This window comes from Helianthus annuus, chromosome 15 (assembly GCF_002127325.2).
Source record: "Helianthus annuus cultivar XRQ/B chromosome 15, HanXRQr2.0-SUNRISE, whole genome shotgun sequence".
Classification (NCBI taxonomy): Eukaryota; Viridiplantae; Streptophyta; class Magnoliopsida; order Asterales; family Asteraceae; genus Helianthus; species Helianthus annuus.
In genome coordinates, this window is record NC_035447.2 from 30,362,777 (window position 1) to 30,385,439 (window position 22,663).

General features: G+C 34.8%; 4 protein-coding genes across 5 annotated transcripts; 3 read left to right on the forward strand and 1 right to left on the reverse strand.

Moving 5' to 3' along the window:
- Window positions 1-505: 505 nt before the first annotated feature.
- On the forward strand, window positions 506-6,424 carry LOC110911268 (serine hydroxymethyltransferase 3, chloroplastic). Its single transcript, XM_022155872.2, has 12 exons — window positions 506-700; window positions 1,751-1,965; window positions 3,247-3,442; window positions 3,524-3,698; window positions 3,794-3,911; window positions 3,994-4,106; window positions 4,201-4,323; window positions 4,395-4,499; window positions 4,594-4,680; window positions 4,761-4,868; window positions 5,822-5,894; window positions 5,984-6,424. The coding sequence occupies exons 2-12, from the start codon at window positions 1,752-1,754 to the stop codon at window positions 6,259-6,261; spliced, it is 1,590 nt and encodes a 529-aa protein (XP_022011564.1). The 5' UTR covers window positions 506-700; window position 1,751; the 3' UTR covers window positions 6,262-6,424.
- A 2,285-nt stretch (window positions 6,425-8,709) lies between these two features.
- LOC110911267 (pentatricopeptide repeat-containing protein At5g42450, mitochondrial) lies at window positions 8,710-11,300 on the reverse strand. Its single transcript, XM_022155871.2, has one exon. It carries the CDS (start codon window positions 10,970-10,972, stop codon window positions 8,771-8,773), a length of 2,202 nt encoding a protein of 733 aa, XP_022011563.1. The 5' UTR covers window positions 10,973-11,300; the 3' UTR covers window positions 8,710-8,770.
- Window positions 11,301-11,822: 522 nt separating this feature from the next.
- On the forward strand, window positions 11,823-13,085 carry LOC110913528. Its single transcript, XM_022158348.1, has 3 exons — window positions 11,823-12,378; window positions 12,433-12,560; window positions 12,702-13,085. The coding sequence occupies exons 1-3, from the start codon at window positions 11,823-11,825 to the stop codon at window positions 13,083-13,085; spliced, it is 1,068 nt and encodes a 355-aa protein (XP_022014040.1).
- Window positions 13,086-15,911: 2,826 nt separating this feature from the next.
- On the forward strand, window positions 15,912-18,843 carry LOC110911266 (chaperone protein dnaJ C76, chloroplastic). Of its 2 annotated transcripts, none has more exons than XM_022155870.2 (6): window positions 15,912-16,071; window positions 16,170-16,341; window positions 17,103-17,295; window positions 17,936-18,042; window positions 18,327-18,534; window positions 18,608-18,843. In XM_022155870.2, the coding sequence occupies exons 1-6, from the start codon at window positions 15,998-16,000 to the stop codon at window positions 18,730-18,732; spliced, it is 879 nt and encodes a 292-aa protein (XP_022011562.1). In that variant the 5' UTR covers window positions 15,912-15,997; the 3' UTR covers window positions 18,733-18,843. The 2 variants fall into 2 exon arrangements, with proteins under 2 accessions (XP_022011562.1, XP_022011561.1); XM_022155869.2 differs by having other exon boundaries at window positions 15,952-16,071; window positions 16,152-16,341.
- The last annotated feature ends 3,820 nt before the right edge of the window (window positions 18,844-22,663 follow it).

The window sequence follows — 22,663 nt, forward strand, 5'->3', positions numbered from 1 at the left end:
CGTTTCTTTCTAAATTTTGTGATTTAATACGACACAATGTGCGTGTGTAAGTTAACTTTTTTATGTCTATATTTTCCTGTTTGACAGATTTGTCACAATGTGCGGGTAGTTGTTTTTTCTATATTTTACGTTTCGGTCTAATTTTTTTCGCGTTAATACGCCTCGACTTGAGTTTTGATATTCATTGTCGATAGATAATATGACATTGGTGCTATTTGATATGTTTTTTTTCCCAGCAATTCTATTCTCGTTAACTAAAACTTGTTAACATTACTGCGGAAGTTTCATAATCTAAAAATAATTCATTTTCTAAACTACTGAGGCTTCATAATCTAAAAATAATAATTCATTTTCTGTTAACATTACTGCGGAAGTTTCATAATCTAAAAATAATTCATTTTCTAAACTACAGAGGCTTCATTATCTAAAAAATAATAATTCATTTTCTAATTTATTTATATTATTTGAACTTAAAATAAATAAATTTTGTTACAAACTTTTTAATGGACCAGAGGGCAGAATAAATTCTTAAATAAAGGGTCCGATATTTTCACCATTATTTATTGCTCACCTTCTCCACTCAGCGCCGCTACAGCAGCAGCAGCAGCGAACCCTCTGCCCCTTTTCCGCCGAAGCAAAAGTTTCAATCGGTTATCGAATCGAAGTTTACTCGATAACTTATACACATATATACCAACAGGTACCCCTATTCTCCATCTATTTTAATTCGATTATTAGTTACATGCATACATATATCTATTACACCAACACACTTTTCTCAACCACTGTGCTTGTTTCTCATTGAATTGAAGGATGTAATTTCTGCAAAAACTTTGCATTTCTTAGCTTATTGCATGCACTAGTGTTGTTTTGTGACATGATTATGTCTCTGTTTCTTAGCATTAGACTGAATTTGATTTGTATGCTTCGTTATTTGTAGAAAGATTCTGAGGTTTTGTGTTATTGTGACGGGGAATTATATGTTAGGATTGAGTTTGCGTTTTTCTGACGCCTCTAATTTTGGATTTTGGGGCTTGTGTGACTGCTTAGTATTAATGACCTAATTTGCAGATTTTTAGCTGTTGAGTATTGGATAAGGAATGTACGGGTGTAAACGAGCCAAGCAGCTCATGATCGGCTCATAAATAGCTCGAATTGAGCCGAGCTTAAACGAGAATCTAGCTTGTATACTACACGCTCGCGTTTCTAAACGAGCCTGTTATATATATATATATATATATGTGTATAACTTTTATTTAATATATATTTTTATAATAACTTTTACTCTTTATAAAGTTATGACAAAAATAACTAAATAAAATATCGTATGTTATATATAAAAGTTATAAATAAAATACATATGATATAGTAATATATGCTTAAAATTAATTGATAAAAAACAAAAACGAGCCGAGCTCTTGAGCTTTAGAAATAGAGCTCGAAGCTCGAACTGAGCCGAGTTTGAGATTTGGAAATCGAGCGCGAAATGAGCCAAGTTTTCGAGCTTGGGCTTGGCTCGGCTAAAGTGGTGAAAGTTAAAATTAGGTTATGGATGTCAGAATTTGCAATTGTATGGACATATAGGCTGTGTTTTACACTTCTGCATGTGTTTCATAAGATGAAAACGTTTGTAAACTTTGGTGTTTATTGATTTTACACATGCTATATGATATAGTTCTTTGAATCGAGTGACTGGTTCTAATTCTGTATTCGTTTATTGTGACTAATATATTATGAATGTGTTAAGCAGTATGCATACCTGTACTGGAGTTATCATGGGTTCACTTCAACAGCCTGTGTCGATTAAGGAATCTAATTTCCTTCCAAAAGGACCCGGTGTCAGTGGGCTTCTCCGTCAACTGAATATTAGATCATTTAAGCCGTGTAGATCTTTAAAAATCGAAGGTAGCTTGGCTACCGGAAGGTCATCCACCCCTTCTGTGCCTGTCACAATTCCCGAAGGAGGTAATTTCTTAGAAATCCATACACCTTTTGGTATGACACCGATAAAAGTATCGCGACTTTGCTATTTAATAGGGCTGTAATCGAGCTGAACCAGGTTGAGCTCGAGCTCGAACTTAAAGGAGCTAGCTTGGCTCGGCTCCTTTACTTTATTGAGCCGAAAAGTCGAGCTCGAGCCAGCTTTTTTTATTTTTAAATTATTTTTACAGATATTGATATAACATAAAAAGCAAAAAGAGATAAAAAAAATTACAAAGATATTTGTATTATTTTTGTTTTTTTAATATTATAAATACCGAAAGGCTTATTAAAAGTAGGGGTGTGAATTTCTGACACGACCCGAAAACACGACACAAACCTAACACGAAATTTGTGGGTTTGGGTTTAGTCTAAACGGGTTCGGGTCAGTTTTAGGTTGAACCCGCAAACCCATTTAGCTAAACGGGTCAGGTTCGGATCAACCCAGTCGGGTTAGCAGGTTGACTGGTTTAACCCATTTCTATTATATTATATTTTTTAAAATATTTTTTATGTCATAAATTAAATTAGGTGTGTATTTTATGCTATAAATATAACTTAAAAATGGAAGTTGACATAATTTTTTATGATTTTAATGTAATTTTATTATATAAATTTGTGTGTTTTTTGTAGTAGTGTCAATTTTAATATATTAATTTGCTGAAAAATATTAAAAATAAAAAAAAAAAACGGGTTGAACGGGTCGGATTCGGGTCAGTATGCAAATATTCGGGTCAGGTTCGGGTTCATATGTATAACACGATTTTCGGGTTTGGGTCGGGTTGAACCCGTCAACCTGCGAACACGACCCGTCTAGCACCCCTAATTAAAAGTATTATATGCATAGTTTTTGTTTATTTTCCCATATTTTTATTGATCAAGTAAACTTAAAATGTTAACACTTCAACACCTTCTCATATATATATTTTTTTTATTTTAATACATTTAAAATTAAAATTAATCTATATAAATTAAAATAACTCGTGCCGGAACGCGAGCTGACGAGCCGAGCCAGGCCTAGCTCGAGCTTGGCTCGTTTACAACCTAGCTTTTTTCTAGCTTTTTCCGAGCGAGCTGTGAGCTTTTTGAACAGCCCTAATTATCAACAGTTCATGTTATTACCAATAAGAAATGTGTAAGTTTGCTAGATATACTTCTAAATTTTTAATTATATTTTTGTGTGTGGAGAATATTTGTTTACAATTCATGGAAGATATTCACGACAAACAACGAATTGATCCCCTTAAATCTTTTATACTTTCATAGGTAATGGAAGCAATTTCGTAGATCAAGAACTGAGTAATGCTGACCCTGAAGTTAGTGAAATAATATACAATGAGAAGCAACGGCAGTTTAGAAGTTTAGAGCTTATTGCATCGGAGAATTTCACGTCCCGAGCTGTTATGGAAGCAGTTGGTTCATGTCTTACTAACAAATATTCTGAAGGACTTCCTGGCAAAAGGTGATAATTGTCATTATAATTTATAAATTTTATTGATGTAATCATGTAATATGCCTTTTGAATTGTTATACTTTTTTGTAGATATTATGGTGGAAACGAGCACATCGATGAACTGGAAACACTTTGTCAAAAGAGGGCCTTAGCAGCGTTTCACTTGGATGAAAATAAGTGGGGTGTGAATGTACAACCGTTATCTGGTTCACCGGCTAATTTTGAGGTTTATACGGCTATTCTTAAACCCCATGACCGCATAATGGTGAGTTGTCTTTAGGTTCTGTTTTGAGCAATCCAAATTGTCTATGTTATATTGCATCTATATATGTATTATATATTTTACTGTGTTTAATTCAGGGACTTGACTTGCCTCATGGAGGACACTTGTCTCATGGATTCATGACACCTAAACGAAGGGTTTCGGGAACATCCATATATTTTGAATCGATGCCTTATCGTCTTGATGAAGCTACAGGTGCAATGGTTTATCTTTGTTTTAATGTATAATTGTATATACGTTTGTCTTATACAAATATGTACTTGTCACGTCTATACAGGCCTCGTTGATTATGACATGCTTGAGAAAACTGCTACTTTATTTCGACCGAAACTTATAATAGCCGGTGCAAGTGCTTATCCCCGTGATTTTGACTATCCTCGTATGAGAAAGGTATAGCTTTTCAATTCCGCCAAATTAATTATTTTTTTTAAATTGTTTATTATGCTAAAACTCACCAAGTGTTGATGACATTTGGCTGTTACAGATTGCTGATTCTGTTGGTGCTTTTCTGATGATGGATATGGCTCATATTAGTGGACTTGTGGCTGCTTCCGTTGTTGGCAATCCTTTTGAATACTGCGATATTGTCACAACTACAACACACAAGGTATCGTGTGAGTTAATGAAAATTGTGATAACTTACTAAATCGATATCTACGATCTGACTTCTGTTTACAGTCTCTCAGAGGACCGAGAGGGGGAATGATATTCTTCAAAAAAGATCCTGTTTTGGGACTCGAGTTAGAATCCGCCATCAACAATGCGGTTTTCCCAGGTTTACAGGTTAGTTCTAAGTTACTTTTAATGATCATGGCTAGGGGCAAGGTGGTCTTTTGTTAATCTTATCTGTACGTTATTTAAAAATATACCTTAACAGGGTGGTCCACATAACCATACAATAGGAGGACTTGCGGTTTGCTTGAAGCATGCTCAGTCTCCTGAATTCAAAGCTTACCAGAACCAGGTTTTTTGAGTCTCCTTTTGTTAGCGTCATATGATGCATTGTTTTGACTTTTTTGACTGGTTTACGTGTTGTTCTTGCAGGTTGTTTCTAATTGTCGAGCTCTTGCTAAACGATTGTTGGAGCTTGGATACACGTTGGTTTCGGGAGGGAGTGATAACCACTTGGTTCTTGTGGATCTCAGGCCATTGGTACTTTTTTCGTACTTGCAACTTATGAGTGCGTATATTTGGATATGTTCGTTCTCAAATGGGTCATAGTTCAAGTAAAATTTTTAGCTATGATAGAAATTGGTCAAATGGGTTGAAGGTCGCTTTTAAAGTTCAATCGTTTCATTCAAGGATGTAGATTATGATAAATAATAGTTAGGCCTGTAAATGAACCGGACATTCATGAACTATTCGTGAACTTGTTTGGCGGGAAGTTTGTTTATGTTCGTTTATTAACATATGTTTACGCTCGTTCGTTTATGTTCGTTTCAATTTAAATACATAAGTAGTTTTATTTATATAAATACTAAACATAAAAGGAACTTTCTAACTACTTGTATTAATATAACTAATTGGTAATTGGGCTTTCTAGTAATAAAAATGGGTTTTTCCAATGGAATTTATCGTAATTAATTACTAATTTATATAAAAATTTACTTTATGTTCGTTTATGTTTAGTCAGTTATGTACATTTGTGTTTATTCAATTATATTCGTTTGTGTTGTTTATTTTTTGTTAAATTATGTTCATTTACGTTCGTGAACTCTGTTCGTTTAGGTTCCAAACGAACGAACATAAACGAAAACGAACATGCCCGTTTTCTTAATAAACGAACATGCACAAAAAATATGTTCGATTATATGTCCGTGTTCGTTCGGTTCAGCCTAACAATAGCGTTTTATAATTACAATAAGCTCATTAGTTATGTACAGAAAAGTTAAAAAGGACAAAAAAGCGCGTGCAAGTCAACTTGTCCCGTTTTGACCCGATACTAAAGTATAACCCGTTTCTTTGCATAGCGGGCTTCGGTTGTCATTTAAATATTGTATTTTGTAGATTGTTAGGCTGTCAAGTTGTGCCAATATTCAGTTAATTTTATACATTAGTAGTTGAATCATGGTTACCACAGTTAATTATATATTCTTTCAACGCAGGGTCTTGACGGTGCTAGGGTTGAGAAAATCCTTGACCTGGCGTCAATAACGTTAAACAAAAATTCAGTACCAGGTACACTTTGGGTTATTTATTTCAACTAGAAAAAAACTGAGCCACTAAATAAATTCACGCGACCTGATATCTTGTTTTAAATGTGCCAGGCGACAAAAGTGCACTTGTGCCAGGTGGCATACGTATCGGCTCACCGGCCATGACAACTCGTGGGTTCACTGAACAGGAGTTCATTTATATTGCCGAGTTTATTCACGAAGGGGTGCAGCTGACACGTGAGGTCAAACAAGCCGTCTCCGGGTCAAAGCTCCAAGATTTCATGAAGTTTGTAGCGTCTTCGGACTTCAACAGCTTCAGCGATAAAGTTTCAGATCTGAGAAAAAGAGTTGAGGCGTTGACAACCCAGTTTCCGATCCCCGGTTTGTGAAGAGCAGAGTGAAATCTTTACATGTTTATGATAACTGATGTGTGAAGTCATCACTAGCTGTTGCATGTTGGGTTTTTTTTAAGAATCTTGAGATGCTTTGATCAACGATTTTGTAACTTAAATAATCTTGAGATCCTGAAGTTTTAATCTCCAAGAGGTAAAATTAGGGGTGTGGACGGTTCGGTTTGGTTTTTGGGCAAAACCGAAACCGAAATGTCGGTTTTCGGTTTTTTTAAACCGTTCGGTTTCGGTTTTTATGTTGGTTCGGTTTTTCGGTTTTTGGAACAAAATTATGTAAGATTTATAAAATAAAAGGTATAATTTAAAATATAAGAATCTTTCTTATATGTTTACGTTTAAATTATTATAGTTAACATCTTTAATTAATATTGTTTACATAAACTTAACATTCTAATATACTTTTTATGTTTTTTTAAAAAGTTTATTAATACATTTTCTTTTACAATAATTTGAAGATCATTTAATTTTTATATTAAATTTTGTTATATCTAGTAGGTAGTAAATAAATCATTAGAATTATAAATAAACATGTAATGTTTTTGTTATAAGCACTTAACATTCAAGAATAAAATTAATAATTTCTAATAGCATTAGATTAAACGCTTAAAAAACTTTAACTTAAAAATAAAAATATATGGATTGTAATTTATCGGTTCGGTTGTTTTCGGTTATTGAAAATGGTTTTTCGAAAACCGAACCGAAATTTTCGGTTATTAAAAATCCGAAAACCGAACCGTCGGTTTTTGTTTCGGTTCAGTTTCTTTGGTTATTTCAGTTACGGTTTGGTTATTTCGGTTTTCTGCTCACCCCCTAGATAAAATGGACAGGTGAGATGGGTTGGGTAACATGTTATCTAGAGAGAATTATGTGTGTGGATTTTCTTTTCAATAATCTTCTACTATGTTGTTTAGGTAAAAACATAGTATTAGAACACCCATTAGAAGTTGAGTGCCCTAGTTAGGACAATAAAAATTATGAGTTAAACAATTTTTTTTTCTTTCAAATTTTAGTTGTAACCTATCTGATCAAAGCCAAGTAATTGGTCTTAGATTACTTGGTCTCCACAAGAAATATGTTACCTAGATCAATATCCAGTCTACCCACTTTGAAGAGTGAACTGTTCGCTGGATGGATGTCTAACGACGGATACATAGAACATAGACAGGGAGGAGCCCGATTCGGGTGAAAGAGGGGAGACAACTAGGGGTGGCAATTATTGACATGACCCAAACCCGACACGAGATAAAACAGGTTTGGGTCGATAACCCGCTTAAAACCCAAATAATAATATGGGTCGGGTTTCATTTCAGTCCACCAACCCGCCAACCTATCGACCCAACATGATTGACACCCGAGTTGGGAGGAAAATTGCCGACGTGGCTGCGCGTGACCTTCGCACGATTCCATGCTGTTGCTCGTAACTGATACCATAGTTATATAAAAGAAAAGACTAAGAAAATAGACATTCTTGAGTTTGTTATAGATAATATCAGAATGATTCCATACATATGCTTATGATATGTTAGTAAAGAAGAATAATAACACAAAAAGGTTTTACATGAATCACACTCGAGTATCTAATTTTTTTTCTCATATCTTTTAAAAACATCTTTTTCTTTGCGTGATAGACTATAAATTATGAAATGCGACTGTGAGTTGCACTCCTATTTTCACTTGTGTATCCTATTTTCGTTTTTCGTATATGTTAATTATAATTTTAACATTCTCGAAAGCTTTTTGTTAGATGTTACATTAAGGGTGAAACTTACTACAGTAAGCCGATGCTCAATATTTATTGCCCTTTTCTCGTATGCTCTTAACGCAGTTCTCTATCTTCAAGACTTCATGATTTATTACAATCATAATCGGTGTAACATGAGACCAAAGATACACATATAAAAGTAGATACACGACTATAAATAACGTATCTAATATCATAGGTTCCCTCTATGTTGTTCGTTTATTAAATAAACGGGCATAAACAAACTTTCCGCAAAACCGCTCCCATACACTTTACAAACAAAGACGATTACAGACTAACGGCAGGTAGACGAGTAACAAGTTGCGCCGTTACCCCCTTCTGAATAGCAAACCCTACCCTGCTAAACACAAAATTCTGCCCCTTAACATGTGCGGTGTTACTGCTTACCACCTGCTGAACCCGCTTGAGGAACTGCACCGCGTCAGGGGCGAGAGCGCCAAAAGTATCGAAAGCGAACGGGACGAACACGTGCTGATTCTCGATGCAAGCTTTTCCATGCTTAGCTACTTTGGCCGCCTCTGCCTTAGTTATTGCTTGGCCCGCCACAAACCCGTGGTCCCTTAATTATCATAGGTGTAAACTTATTATCAAATAATTCATTTCCACTCACAATTCTAGATATGAACTTGGTGTTGCTATTTATCAATTAAATTCACTAATTTACATAAAAAAATGGGTATAATCAAAGTTTAAATCAAACAAAGTCTACAGAAAAGGGTACAAAAACTAGTTATGCTCATAAAGGACCAACATATGATACTTCAATTGTTCTAAAACACCACATATCTCATTCAACTCATTGCCACTTGCATCTTGAGCATAAAACAAATGCAACTCATTCCTCACTTCAATCCAACTACACCCTCCACTTTTCTTCAACCCTCTTTCCTTCATCAATTTTCTAGTTTTCAAAACTTCCCGCCATTTTCCCGCCGATGCGTAAACGTTCGACAACAAAACATACCCGCCCGATTTCTGTTCCGCCAGTTCCTGAATCGTTGCGGCCGTTCTTTCCGCTATCTCATCTTCACCATACGTTTTACACCCGCTCAAAAGAGCAGCCCACGCGTTGACTTCTGGCTCACACGGCATTGACTTGATCAAATCCTCTGCTTCACGCACCCGCCCTGATCGCGATAACATGTCAACCACACATGTATAGTGTCTCTCGTTCGGTTTTATTTTGTAAACTGTCTCCATTAAGTTGAAGTAGTGAAGACCCTTGTCAACAAGCCCGCAATGAGAACACGCAAACAAGATTGCTAAAAGAATGAGCTCGTTTGGTTTTATACACGTCGTTTTCTCCATTTGTTGAAATAATTCGAGGCTTTCTTCTGCGTAACCGTTTTCGGCTAGTCCTTGAATCATGGCGGTCCACGAAACCTCGTTTTTTTCAGTCATTTTGTTGAAAACGCGTTTAGAGTTCTCGATGTCGCCGGATTTTGCGTACATATCAACGAGAGAAGTGCCTACAAAAACATTGTGTTGAAACCCGAGCTTGAATGTCTTTCCGTGGATATCTTTCCCCTTTTGTAGCGACGTTAGGTTTGCACACGCGCATAAAACACTGGATAAGGTGGATATATCTGGTGTTTGCCCCGAAAGTAGCATGTCGTTAAAAACTTCGAAAACCTTATCATACTGCTCGTTTTCTAAGTAACCTGTTACCATCGAGTTCCACGAGCCTATACTTTTAACGGCTATTTGATCAAATAACTTCTTAGCTTCTTCGTGTTGCCCGTTTGAGCTATACGCGCTAATCAACGTGTTCCAACATACTACGTTCTTGTTCTGGACCGTGTCAAACACTAGACGCCCATCGTTAGGGCTTCCACACGAACCGTATAAGTCGATAAGTGAGCTGCTAATGAACACATCATTTGCCAATCCTATTTTCGTGACATGGGCATGAATGGTTTTACCTGGCTGCAACAACTTAAGGTTTGCTAATGCATTAATCGCACTCGATAGACAAGATGAGTTCGGATTAATCCTGTTTTCGATCATCTGGCGAAAAAGTTCGATAGCATCTTTCGAGTAACCTTTTTGGGTGTACCTTGAAATCATAGCACTCCAAGAAACTTCATTTCGTTCAGGCATTTCATCAAACACCTTCCGAGCTTCTCGCAAATCGCCCATCTCAACGTACATGTCGAGAATCGCGGTCCAAGAAATCACATCTCGTTTACCCATTCGTTTGAAAATCGCGCTAGCCATATCCATTTCACCCAACCTCAAACTAAACGTAATCAACGAATTGCAAACCGAAACATCCTCTTCAAAACCGAGCTTAACAACCAAACTTACAACACTCACTCCCAACGCCAACTCCTCCATTTCAGTACACGCTCTCACAACCGAAACAAACGTAACATTGTTCGGCCACACCCCATCCCTCAACATCTCCAAAAACAACTCTAACGACTCCAAACGCATCCCATTCGACAACAACCCGCTAATCGCAGCCGTCCAAGATATCACATTCTGAAACGGGTTTCGCCGAAACAACTCCATCGATTCATCCACCCTCCCACACTTCAAATACCCAGAAATTAACGCGGTCCAAGACACTTCATTTCGTTGAGGCATTTCATCGAACAACTTGCGTGCTTCATCTACATTGGCCCAATTAACATTTGCAGATATCAAACAGTTGTGGACAATCATGTCAAAGGTGTTGTAATCTTTAAGAAGTTGATCAACCTCTGATGATTTTTTAAAATCTAGATACATGATTAGTAATTTGACTGCTATGTGTCTGTGAGAAGAAATGCCCAGTTTGTATAAATGGGTATGGATCACTTGGCCTTGTGTTATTAAACGATGATTAGTGCAGTGTTTTAGAAGTGAAATGCTTGATTCAGTGAATCCAATGAAGCTTTTTATAGGGCTTTTGATGATCAAAAGACTTTTGTAAATACTCCCCATCGTTTCTTTTCTGATATGAAAAACCTAAAAAGATTTAGTGGTTGCGATCTGAATTTTGGCGTCGTCAATTGTGAAAATAGGTTGGGGAGTGAAAAGCTGCGGATGTAGAAAATCCGCGTAGGGGTAACGTTTCGAAAAAAGAAAAATGAAATCGAAAAACATCATTTTTTTCTAACATTTACACAACATATTCGGAGTGTCAAGGGGCAACGGGGTTACCCTTGTAACACTATATGTCTGCCCTAGGTGTGAATAACCAAAAGCATTAGATTTTGTGTGGTAGTTGACAAATCTAAGGTTATCTTTGATTTTCATTAGTCGCAAAATACAATCTACACATACCCATGCTTCTACCCTTCACACGATTATACCACTTATACAACACCCTTTGAGGGCGGTGTTTGACACCCCTTTAGGTGATATTTGTTTGACATCATTTTAAGTTCATGTTGTGTTCAGATTTCTGTAATTTTTATTGTTACGTTGAATAGGACCCTGTTAATCCATGAGCATAAGAGTGGAGGGTATCGTTCAATCACTTAGGATGTATGGTGTGGGACTCGGCAACACGCGGCAAACAAGTTTGCCGATCGGCAAACACCGGCGCCGATCTTTTGGCGAGGCGGCAAAGCAAAGGAATCGGGGACAGGTTACCGAGTCGGGAAAGAAGGAAATTTGGAAGGTGGGCCATGTATTAACGGTAATATTACCGTTCAAATAAAAAAAATTAATTTTTCTTTAAAAAATTATACTATAAATATCAAACCAAACTATAACCAAATACCCTCAAATACATACCCAACCAAACCAAAAAATACCACTAATTCTTCCCAAACATTTACAAAATAAAATGGCGGATGAACTCCCGTTATGGTTCCCCCCCATGAGTAGCGACGATTCATCCGATAGTAGCATTCTTTTTTTTCAAAATCTCATCGAAGAAGCCGAACTTCAAGACACGGGCACATCTAACCGAAGGAGATATATTGAACGTCAACGTGAGGAGGGGCATGAGACACTCATGGCGGATTATTTTGTCGAAGACCCGAAGTACAACGAAGATATCTTTCGGCATAGGTTCCGTATGTCGAAACGTTTGTTTCTAAAAATTGTGGCCGATGTGGAAGAGAACGACCCGTGGTTTGTAGAGGCCCCCGATGCGCGAGGTAAGAAGGGCTTTACGCCATTGCAAAAGGTGACATCGGCTATTAAACAGCTCGCAACTGGTAACACTCCAGACGAGAACGACGAGTACTTGCATATGGTCGAAAGAACTTCCCGCGAGTGCCTAGAATATTTTTGTGACACGGTTTGCAAAATATACGGTCCAGAGTTCTTACGTAGACCGACAAGCCACGACATGACACTTTTATACCAAGCTCATGAGGAAAAACATCACCTTCCAGGTATGTTCGGTAGCCTTGATTGCACCCATTTCGTTTGGCGTTTTTGTCCGATAGAGTATCGAGGCCAATATATGCGAGGAGATCATCAATACCCGACGGTTATGCTCGAAGCGGTTGCTTCTCAAGACTTATGGTTTTGGCATGCTTTTGCCGGTTCACCGGGTTCTCAAAACGATATCAATGTTCTACAACAATCTCCGTTATTTTTAACGGAACGAAATGGAACCGCGCCAAAATGTCCATTTTACGTTAACAACCATTTATACAAACGTGGTTATTTGCTCGTGGATGGAATCTACCCTTCGTGGTCCGTGTTTGTGAAGTCGATCCCTTACCCTCACGAAATAGACCAAAAGAAATTCAAGAGGCAACATGAGGCGGCAAGAAAGGACGTCGAACGGGCTTTTGGTGTTTTGAAGGCGAAATGGGGTGTATTGAGTCGACCGATGCGAGCAAGATCCGTTAAAAAAATTAGGAGTGTCGTGTACACGTGTATTATTTTACACAACATGATTTTGAAAGATGAAGGAAAGGCGATAGCACCGGTGCACATTCGGGATCCTCCGGTCGAGCCCGCTCTAGACGATACGGTGTTGGGCGAGTTGATGGATGAAGACACGCATTGGAGACTCAAACACGATCTCATATCATCTCGCAAGTCAAGATTTACCCCACCTTTTGGTCGATTCCGACGAAGACTAGTTTAAATTGTTTCAAGTTAATATAATTTTATTGTTTTTTAATTTAGTGTAACTTTGATGTTTTTAATTTAATTTATGAAAGTTTATTGTTTTTTAATTTAATGTATCTATTCTACATTTATTAATATTAAATAAAATAGTGCACAAAAAAAATAATAAAAGTTTACCACTTCAGCAAGTGTTTAAACCATTGCCAACACTTTTCAGCAAAGTTTAAACATTTTTGTCTGATTGACATGGCGCGCTCTGATTGGTCGGTTTTTTAGTTTACCACTCCAAAGAGTTTAACCACTCCTTACACCCTTAGGGTGTTTGAGTTATTCTCTAGCAAATAATATCATGTCATGTCAAGTCCCTGTTCCACTCCTCATTTTGCACTCAATTGTTGGCAATGGTTCAAACACCTAGAGAGTGGTAAATTTTTTTTTTAAAATGTGATTGGTTAAAAGGGGTTGAGACCCACTATTAAACCCCCCTCTCTCCTCCTTCCCTTCTCTTTCCGCATCGGTGAGTCGTCACTGAAATCACCACTCCCCACTCACCGATTTGTAGCCGGCAATCGTTCCCCGTACGGCAAATTTGGTCCCCACCATGATACCGTGTACCCTGATATACAACACCGTTAACTTAAACTATGTCATTACATGAAAACTAAATGTAAAATAAATAAATATATATTTTTACAATAAATCAATTGTTCGTATATTCAATAATAGATCATCTTATCTTATCTTACTATATAATAAAAGAAATCAATGAAAGGACACTTGTCATTATTCTAGACCATCGTTAATTATAGCTAATTATTATTTAATTCAAATTATTAAATATTAAATAAATTAATATAAATCTTACCAACTCTAAATTATTACCATAAACTTAATTTCAAATTGTAAGGTCTTATCCAAACTAAAAAAGATTGTTTCACTTAATAGTAGATAAACATGCATATTATTTATTGTTAATGTTATTATTGTTAACTATGAGAAATTAAATTAAACAACTTATTAATCAAACCAAAAATTTAAAATAATGTTAACCTAATTTAAAAAATAATAAAAAAAATCCATTTTGATTTAGAAAGATTTTTTTTTAACAATAGATAAACCCGTGTAGTACACCAGGTTTTTAAAAATATTACATTTTTTTATTATCTATACTATATAATAAAAGAAACCATTTTTGGGACACTTGTCATCATATTACGCCATGTTTTATAGATAAATATTATTTTACTTTAATCTTTTCTAATTAATTTTATATAATCCCCCTACTAAATATTATTTAGTTTAATTTCTTATGGATAAATATTATTTAGTTTAATCTCCTTCTCATTTATAATATTATTTATTTAACTAATAGAGTAAATTACGATTTTGGCCCCTGTGGTTATATCACTTTTACTCTTTTAGCCCAAAAAGAATTTTTAACATCTGAACCCCCAACGTTTTTTTTTCTAATCTTTTTGGCCCCTAACATCTTTTTTCTAACCCTTTTGGCCCCTAACATTTAATGGGGGCTCAGATGTTAAAAAAATCTTTTTTGGGATAAAATGGTAAAAGTGATATAACCACATGGGCCAAAATCGTAATTTACTCGAACTAATATTATTTATCATTTATACATTTACGAAGTTTTAAATAATGGGTCAAATTTATTGAGACTTCGTTAACAAATTTTGCTACAACAAAATAATCTATTTATATCAATCTAAATTTTTATCTATACTATACTATATAATAAAACATTAATGTGTGACATATGTCGTTCATTGTAGGTATTTATTTTATGATTTTCTCGCCTCACTTCCAAACTTATCTTATATTAACTAAATAAATAAATGAATGATGAGCTAATATTAAATTTTATCCTACTTTAAATTTTGAATACCATTCGTCTATTTTTCTAACAACCGAAATTGTAAATTATTAATTTAAAACATTTTAAATAAAACAAATTATTTATCACGAAAACCAAACTTTGTATTAATATATTAAATATTTTTATTTTCACTATACAAAATTACATTTACTAACTTTTTTATTATTTGGTATATAAAATTACATTTATTTAACTCGTATAATAAAGGAGGTTTTTTAAAGATGTATTATTTTATTATTTGGTAAACAATATTACATTTATTCAACACGTGTAATACATGTGGTTTTAAAGATATGATTTTTTTTATTTGTTATATAAAATTACATTAAATCAATCCGTACAATATGGTTCTTATATATATAACTTTTTATTATTTAATATATAAAATTATATTTATTCAATCCGTGCAATAAAGAAAGTTTTTAAAGATATAATGTTATATTATTTAGTATATAAATTTATTTACTCAATCCGTGTAAGGTTATAACCTAGTTATGTTATATAAAACCTATGCTAACATGTAAAAACCTTTTTTTATAGCTTTCAGGATTCGAATGCAAGACGTCTTATAATAGTTTTTGCCAACTTAAAATTCATTTAATAGTTCTTCGTTATTTTGTTCTCATGTAAATACTAAATAGTATTTATATTTTATGTGCTTAAATATTTTTCGAAATTAGTTATGATATTATCCGGTTCAGTTGTTCATTCTAGTGAAACCGATCCGATAATTGAAGCATCCATAACCACACAAAACTACACGTCGTCACCCATTTTTCACTTGCCACGTGGAGTATCATTCTTCATGAATATCTAATCCACAAAGACCTGCTGCATTTGTAGTTTTGTAATAATACGAACGCTTTATCAGTTATGCAATTGAAAATGGCCGTTAAAAACAAAAAATTGAAAATGACCAAATAAAATCCACGTCAGCAAGAAAAAAGTGCATTACAAAATATCTAAAACAAAATATCTTAAGGAGGTTGAATATTCATAAAACCATATATTTATTTCCTACCAAAAATAACAGAGAAATGGCATCATCATTTGCAGTTTTCCGGCTGCCGGAAGTGTTTAACCACCGTGCCAGAATTGATAATCTATCAAGGTACGGTTATAACAACTTAATTTGTTCACTAATATCATATCATATCATGTGTCATGTATATATATATAATTACTTGATAGCACTTTGCTAATTGGTAGACCGACATCAAAATCTATTGCTGCCACGTGTTGTATGCGAAATCCTGATCAGAAAGGGGGCCGAAACTATTACGATCTGCTTGGGGTTACTGTCAACTCCAATCCTCAAGAAATAAAAGAATCTTATCGAAGGCTACAAAAGAAGTACCACCCAGATATCATGGGCCAAGAGGTCCAAATCTTTCTCTTTGCATCAATATAAACTGGACCGGTTGGAGGAGTACTTGAGTAACCGGTTCATATCAATGTGTTAAAGTGGATTAGATCGGGTTGTGTTGGGTTGAGTTGACTTAAAATATTTTTTCTCAAAAGTAAATGTCTTATAAATAGTAATTTTTGAACGAAAAGTATTGTTTTGACCCCGGCCCGTTTCCTTTTAAGATTTGTATAAACTGAGAATGATTTTTTTTTTTTTTTTTTTTTTTTTTATAAACCGTAATTTTGTTATGTTTTTAGTGGATTAAGTTGGGCTGGGTTGGATTTACCCAAAAACATTTTTCTCTATTAGTTAGTTTTCTTTTATCTATTTATTAATAATATTTTTTTTTAACGAAAATGTTTTATTTCCACCCATATAGCCTGTTTTTGTATGTATTGAATTGAAGTGAATCAAGTTGGGCTGGGTTGGATTGGGTTGGGTTGGATTGACCCAAACAGTATTATCTCCAATTTTTTTTTAATGGTAGTTTTTGATAAAAGAAATGATTTGTTTTGAACCGTATAGCTAGTTTCCTCTTAGGCTTGTTTTTTTTAACAAAATAAATGATCTTTTATTGATAGTATTTTTTTTTTTTTAGAGAAAGTGATTTGTTTTGACCCATTCAGCCCGGTTTTTTATCATGTATCGAAGTGGATTAGTCGGGTTACGTTGCGTTGACCCAAAACATTTTTTCTCCAGAGAAATAACTTAACATGAGTCGATCTTCTATTCAGGGTCATGAACATACAATTCTGCTAAACGAGGCGTACACTGTGCTAATGAAAGACGATTTAAGAAAAGATTATGATGCTTCGATCGGCCATGTAAGAGTTGGGTTCGGAGGTGATGAACTGAACATGGGTTACAGCTCGTGGAACGGCCCGTTTCGACCCCAAGCACTCTTTGTTGATGAGAAAGCTTGCATAGGTAGTGTTACAACTGAAGCAACTTTTGTATAACATTTTTTTAATTTTTTATTTTGTGGGACCTAAGTAAAAGATAAAGTGGCATAACTGAACACATCATAAGATGGTTTTATTCATTTCCTACTCTAAGCTATGATCAGACTATAACAGATCAAAATTTGAGGTTACAATTTCAAATATATATTTAGATATTAGAAGTTACTTAAAAGCTACTTTCAAAATAACAATCAAATACAAAATTAGGTTTTGGGTCAACCCATAGACATGTTTAGCTAAACAGGTCGTGTTCAGGTCGATGTGGCGAGTTTGCAGGTGGACACGTTTAACCAGCTTATTTTTTATTTTATTTTTTTTTATAAAAAATGTGTTTTGTGTCATAATTTTTTTACCAATGAGGTACTTTATGCCACACTTCAAGAGCATAAAGTTTTATAAAATAAACTTAATTGTATACTTGTATAGATTATTATAATAATTTTTAATTTTAGAGTATTAATATACGATAAAAATTAAATTCGGGTTAAACGGGTAGTGTTAGGGTTCGTGTCAAACTTTTTGAGTTCGACATGCCAACCCGCAAACATTACATGACCCATTTAACACCCCTAGATGACCCGTTACGCTGTATGAAATTGTTACAGGCTGCAGAGAGTGTGTGCACAATGCCAGCAAAACATTCGTAATGGAAGAGACTACCGGATGTGCTCGAGTCAAAGTTCAATTCGGAGATGATGACACTAGCATAGAGGTATCTAAAGTATTATGTTTATTTAGAGGTTAAATAATAAGTTTTATACGGGTTACAACACGACCGTTTATCAAAGTGTACGTAAAAATAACCTATTTACCCGTTCTTTTAAGCTAACTCGAGCAACATTGATATGTTATTTCTTTAAATAAGTATTAACCCATCCAAACATCATTTTCGGGGTTCCGGGCATTTTTCTGATTATTTGATACGACACAAGAGTTTCAAATCGAGCACCCATACACATTGTAAGATAGTAAAATGAAAAGACTTGCATGTAACAGGTGGCGGTTGAATCATGCCCATTGGACTGTATCCATTGGGTAGAGAGAGAAGATTTAGCCGTGTTGGAGTACCTTAACACGCCACGACCCAAACAAGGGTATGGCGTGTTTAACCAAGGCTGGGAAAGACCGCAAAACGTATTCATGGCAGCCAAAACCTTCCAGAAGTATCAAAAGCAGCAACAAGCCGAATCACTGCGAAAAAATGGTAACTAATTTGCATAAAAAGAGTTAATAGAATGCTGAACTTAATCTCTTATGAATTATGCACAAATTTGCAGTTAAACATGATGTTGAACCAGAAACCGAAGCGCAAGCACAGGCTCGAGAAAGTGCAAGCTTAAAACTGAAGATGGAGAGATTTTCAGTGGTCTGGGAATGGATGAAGAAAGTTTCATTCAAGTAAAATATAAACTGAAATCATGGTGCAGCAGACACTAGTTTATATTGCTGATTAATATAAATGTATATAAACTTATACAAGTCTTTAGTCTATAAAATCAACATTTACATGATCTTCTTTTTGTTTGTAAGCCTTGTGGTTTACACCAAACTGAAACAAAACTCATGTTTTTTTTATTTCCTTTTTGACTATGATGACCCGTTAGGGGAAACTCACGTGACCCCGCCTAGGGGCAGAGCCCCTTGGACCCAATCGGGGCGGTACCCTTTGGAACCCCCATAGTCTAGGGGCTTCGCCCTAAGAACCATTAAGGTTCCATGGTGTTCGAAACCATAACAATTTTGATTAAGTGTGTACTTCACACCTTGTAACTTGTATTAGTGTTTATTACGATTTCTTATTTGGTATTAAGCAAATCCAAGTATATTAATGTGTTCTTCCGATCGCCATACTTCTTCCTTTGTGTATCAACTTTCTTTTAAAAAATATATGCGTCGAGACCTTGAGCTGCGAGGTGGATCGAATTTTATCGGAGGCGAGTTCAAGCGAACGTTTTAGCTTGTTAGAGTATTTTCAAGCCAAGCCAAACTGAGCTTGTATAAATTCAATCTTAAACTTAAACTTAAGCTAGCTCGACTTGACTCGACACTTCGTATACTCAGACACTTCGTATATACATAATACAATCCCTTCTCAACTCCTTTAATTTATAAACTGCCTCCTTATGATAGTAAATGGGGTTGACTGTATGTTTTGTTGACGCCTAGCTATTTAATTATCAACTTTATATTTACTTGTATCATTATGGTATACTATGTAACATTTTAATATATATTATAAAAGTATTTTTTTCTTATTTTTGTAGACTACCCAAAGGTTATATTTGATTTTTTTTTTTGAACGGTGAACAGAATTAATCCTAAGCACTATCGGGCTACTCACTGGATCAAACGGAATACTCCGAAAGTAACCCGAGTCCACCACCAATTCGAGGAAAACCCGGTAACCCACCCGCCCGTAGGTACGACGGTGAAATTACCAGTAAAACCCGTTTGACTCAAGGATCAAACCCAAGTTTCCCTGTGTCTCCTATCATTGCCACCAGTACCTCACTCTAAAGTGAGAGTTGAACCTGCAAGAGAAATGCAAGGCTTAAACCACTTGATCTAGAAATCATAGCGTTAGATTTGATCTAAACTAATTTAGGGCATCACACTTGTAAAACAAATGTCTTGGTGAAAAGGAAAAAATGATGTTTGACATGGAATTTGCATGAAGCATCTAATTCCAAATGATAAGAAGTTATCTTTTCAAGGTACCAACCTGTTATCTGCTCTTGTTACATAAATATCAACATGCATTTATTCCAAAGCGATGCTATTTACATCCTCCCATCACATTATATTCTAGTGGCATCTTAGCATAGAATAAGGTTTAGACCATGTGTAGTAGGCAATTTGATACCCTTGGGTATTTTACGTCATGTGACAGCCCAGTCAGCAATGGGACATTATGGAGCGTTTTCTAAAATGAGTGTAGTGGGGATGAAACATTATTGGGCAATATGTTTTGTAGTAAAATAAAATTAAAAAAAAAACATCTAAAAATCTTATTGGCCAAGCAAATGGAATCTCTAATATAATTGGCCAACCTTTTCCCCATTCGGCGTTTTTCAAACCACGTCAAGGAGCATTTTTTGCAAGATAACGCCCAGGCGTAGTGGGGAAGGGGCGTTATTGGGCGTGATTGGGCAATTTAAAAAAAAAACGCCTCACTACGCATGGTCTTAGGAACTATTAGGTCCTGGGTTCGAATCGGAGGTCTTTTCCCAATAAAAATTGGGTTTCCTCCTGAATTGATGTATGAGCATTATAGCATAGTGGAGATAGATATGATCGGTGGTTCCGCTGGTTGATCGATATTATTGAAAATAATATATAATAATAATAATGCAAATTCTCAACTATTCAAAAAATTATAAAATTTTATGCTATTACTGAAAATAATCTTATATACATTTATTGTATTAATAATAATAATAATAATAATAATAATAATAATAATAATAATAATAATAATATGATAAATAATAATAAAGAAGTCATCTTGACTTTCTTAGAAAACAGATAATTAAAAAAAAAACAAAAATAAAATTGAACTGTGATTTGTAATTACAATAAATAAATGAATACATGGCTTCAAATAAATTTATTATTATATTTTTAGGCAAAAGATTAAATACAAATAAAGTTAACGTACAAAACGTATGAACTGAAGGAAAAGATAAAAACACGCGGTGGCATTTTCGTAATTATCAGTAACTATCAAAATTACTCTACAAATGATCTTGTAGAGTAATTTTGATCTTGAAGGGTAATTATCAAAATTACTCTACAAGTGTATTAAAATAAGTCTGTATCAAAATTACTTTACAAGTGAATCAAAATTACCCTGCAAGTTTATCAAACAACATATAATTCAAATTACTATACAAATGATCCTGTAGAGTAATTTTGATCTTGTAGAGTAATTTTGTAAACAGATCTTGTAGAGTAATTTTGTAAACTGATTCTGTAGAGTAATTTTGATCTTATAGGGTAATTTACATGTAGAGTAATCTACAAAAACATTTTACAAAATTACTCTATAAAAGATCAAAATTACTCTACAAGAACATTTTACAAAATTACTTTATAAATGATACTGTAGAGTAATTTTGATCTTGTAGAGTAATTTTGTAAACTGATCCTGTAGAGTAATTTTGATCTTGTAGAGTAATTTTGTAAATTACTCAACAAGAACATTTTACATAATTACTCTACAAAAGATCAAAATTACTCTACAAGAACATTTTACAAAATTACTCTACAAAAGATCAAAATTATTCTACAGTATCATTTGCAGTGGCGGATCTACCTATTGAAAAGGGGTAACCCCCGTTGCCCCTTAACGCTCCGACGGTAGTCTAAATTTTGGAAAAAATTGACGTTTTTCTATTTCGTTACCCCTTTTTCTTGAAACGTTGCCTCTATAAAGTTCTTCTAGATCCGCCACTAATCATTTATAGAGTAATTTTGATAATTACCCTACAAGCAGATAATTACAAAAATGTCATCGCGTGTTTTTCTCTTTTCCTTCAGTTTGTACGTTTAGTACGTTAACTTTATTTGTACAATAACTTTCCCCTATATTTTCAATCATTTGCATTTTGCAATTATATTATAATGTTATAATTTACGCAAAAGATCAAATAAAAATAGCCTTATCGTATAAAATGTACGAAAGACATAAAAAGGTAACCCGATTCCACCACCAATTCCGGGGAAAACCCGGTAACCCACCCGCCCATAGGCACGACGGTGAAATTAACGGTAAAACCCGTTTGGCTCAAGGATCCAACCCAGGTTTTCCTGGATCTCCTATCATTGCCCACCAGTGCCTCACTCTGCATCAAGTGAAAGTTGAACCTGCATCTCTCAAAAGAAATGGAAATGTTCCACCACTTGATCTAGAGATCAGTTGTACATGAACTTTACCTTATAATTTAGTCAAGAGTTAAATGTCATTTTAGTCCATGTGGTTTGGGTCATTTTGACAGTTTAGTCCAAAGGTTTATTTTTCACCTGTGGGTGCAAAAAAGGTTTCACTCTTGCCATTTTAGTCCACTGGGTTAACTTCATCCATTATTTCTAATAACGAGAAGGGCGATTCGGTCATTTTGTATGACCGAATTGCCTTTCTAGTTAACAGAAATGCATATAAAATGACCGAATTGCCCTTCTGGTTAACATAAAAAATGAATGAAGTTAACCCAGAGGACTAAAATGGTAACGGTGAAATCTTTTTAGACACACAGAAGAAAAATGAAACATTTGAATTAAACTGACAAAATGGCTAAAAACACGTTGCTTAAAATAGCATTTAACTCTTTAAT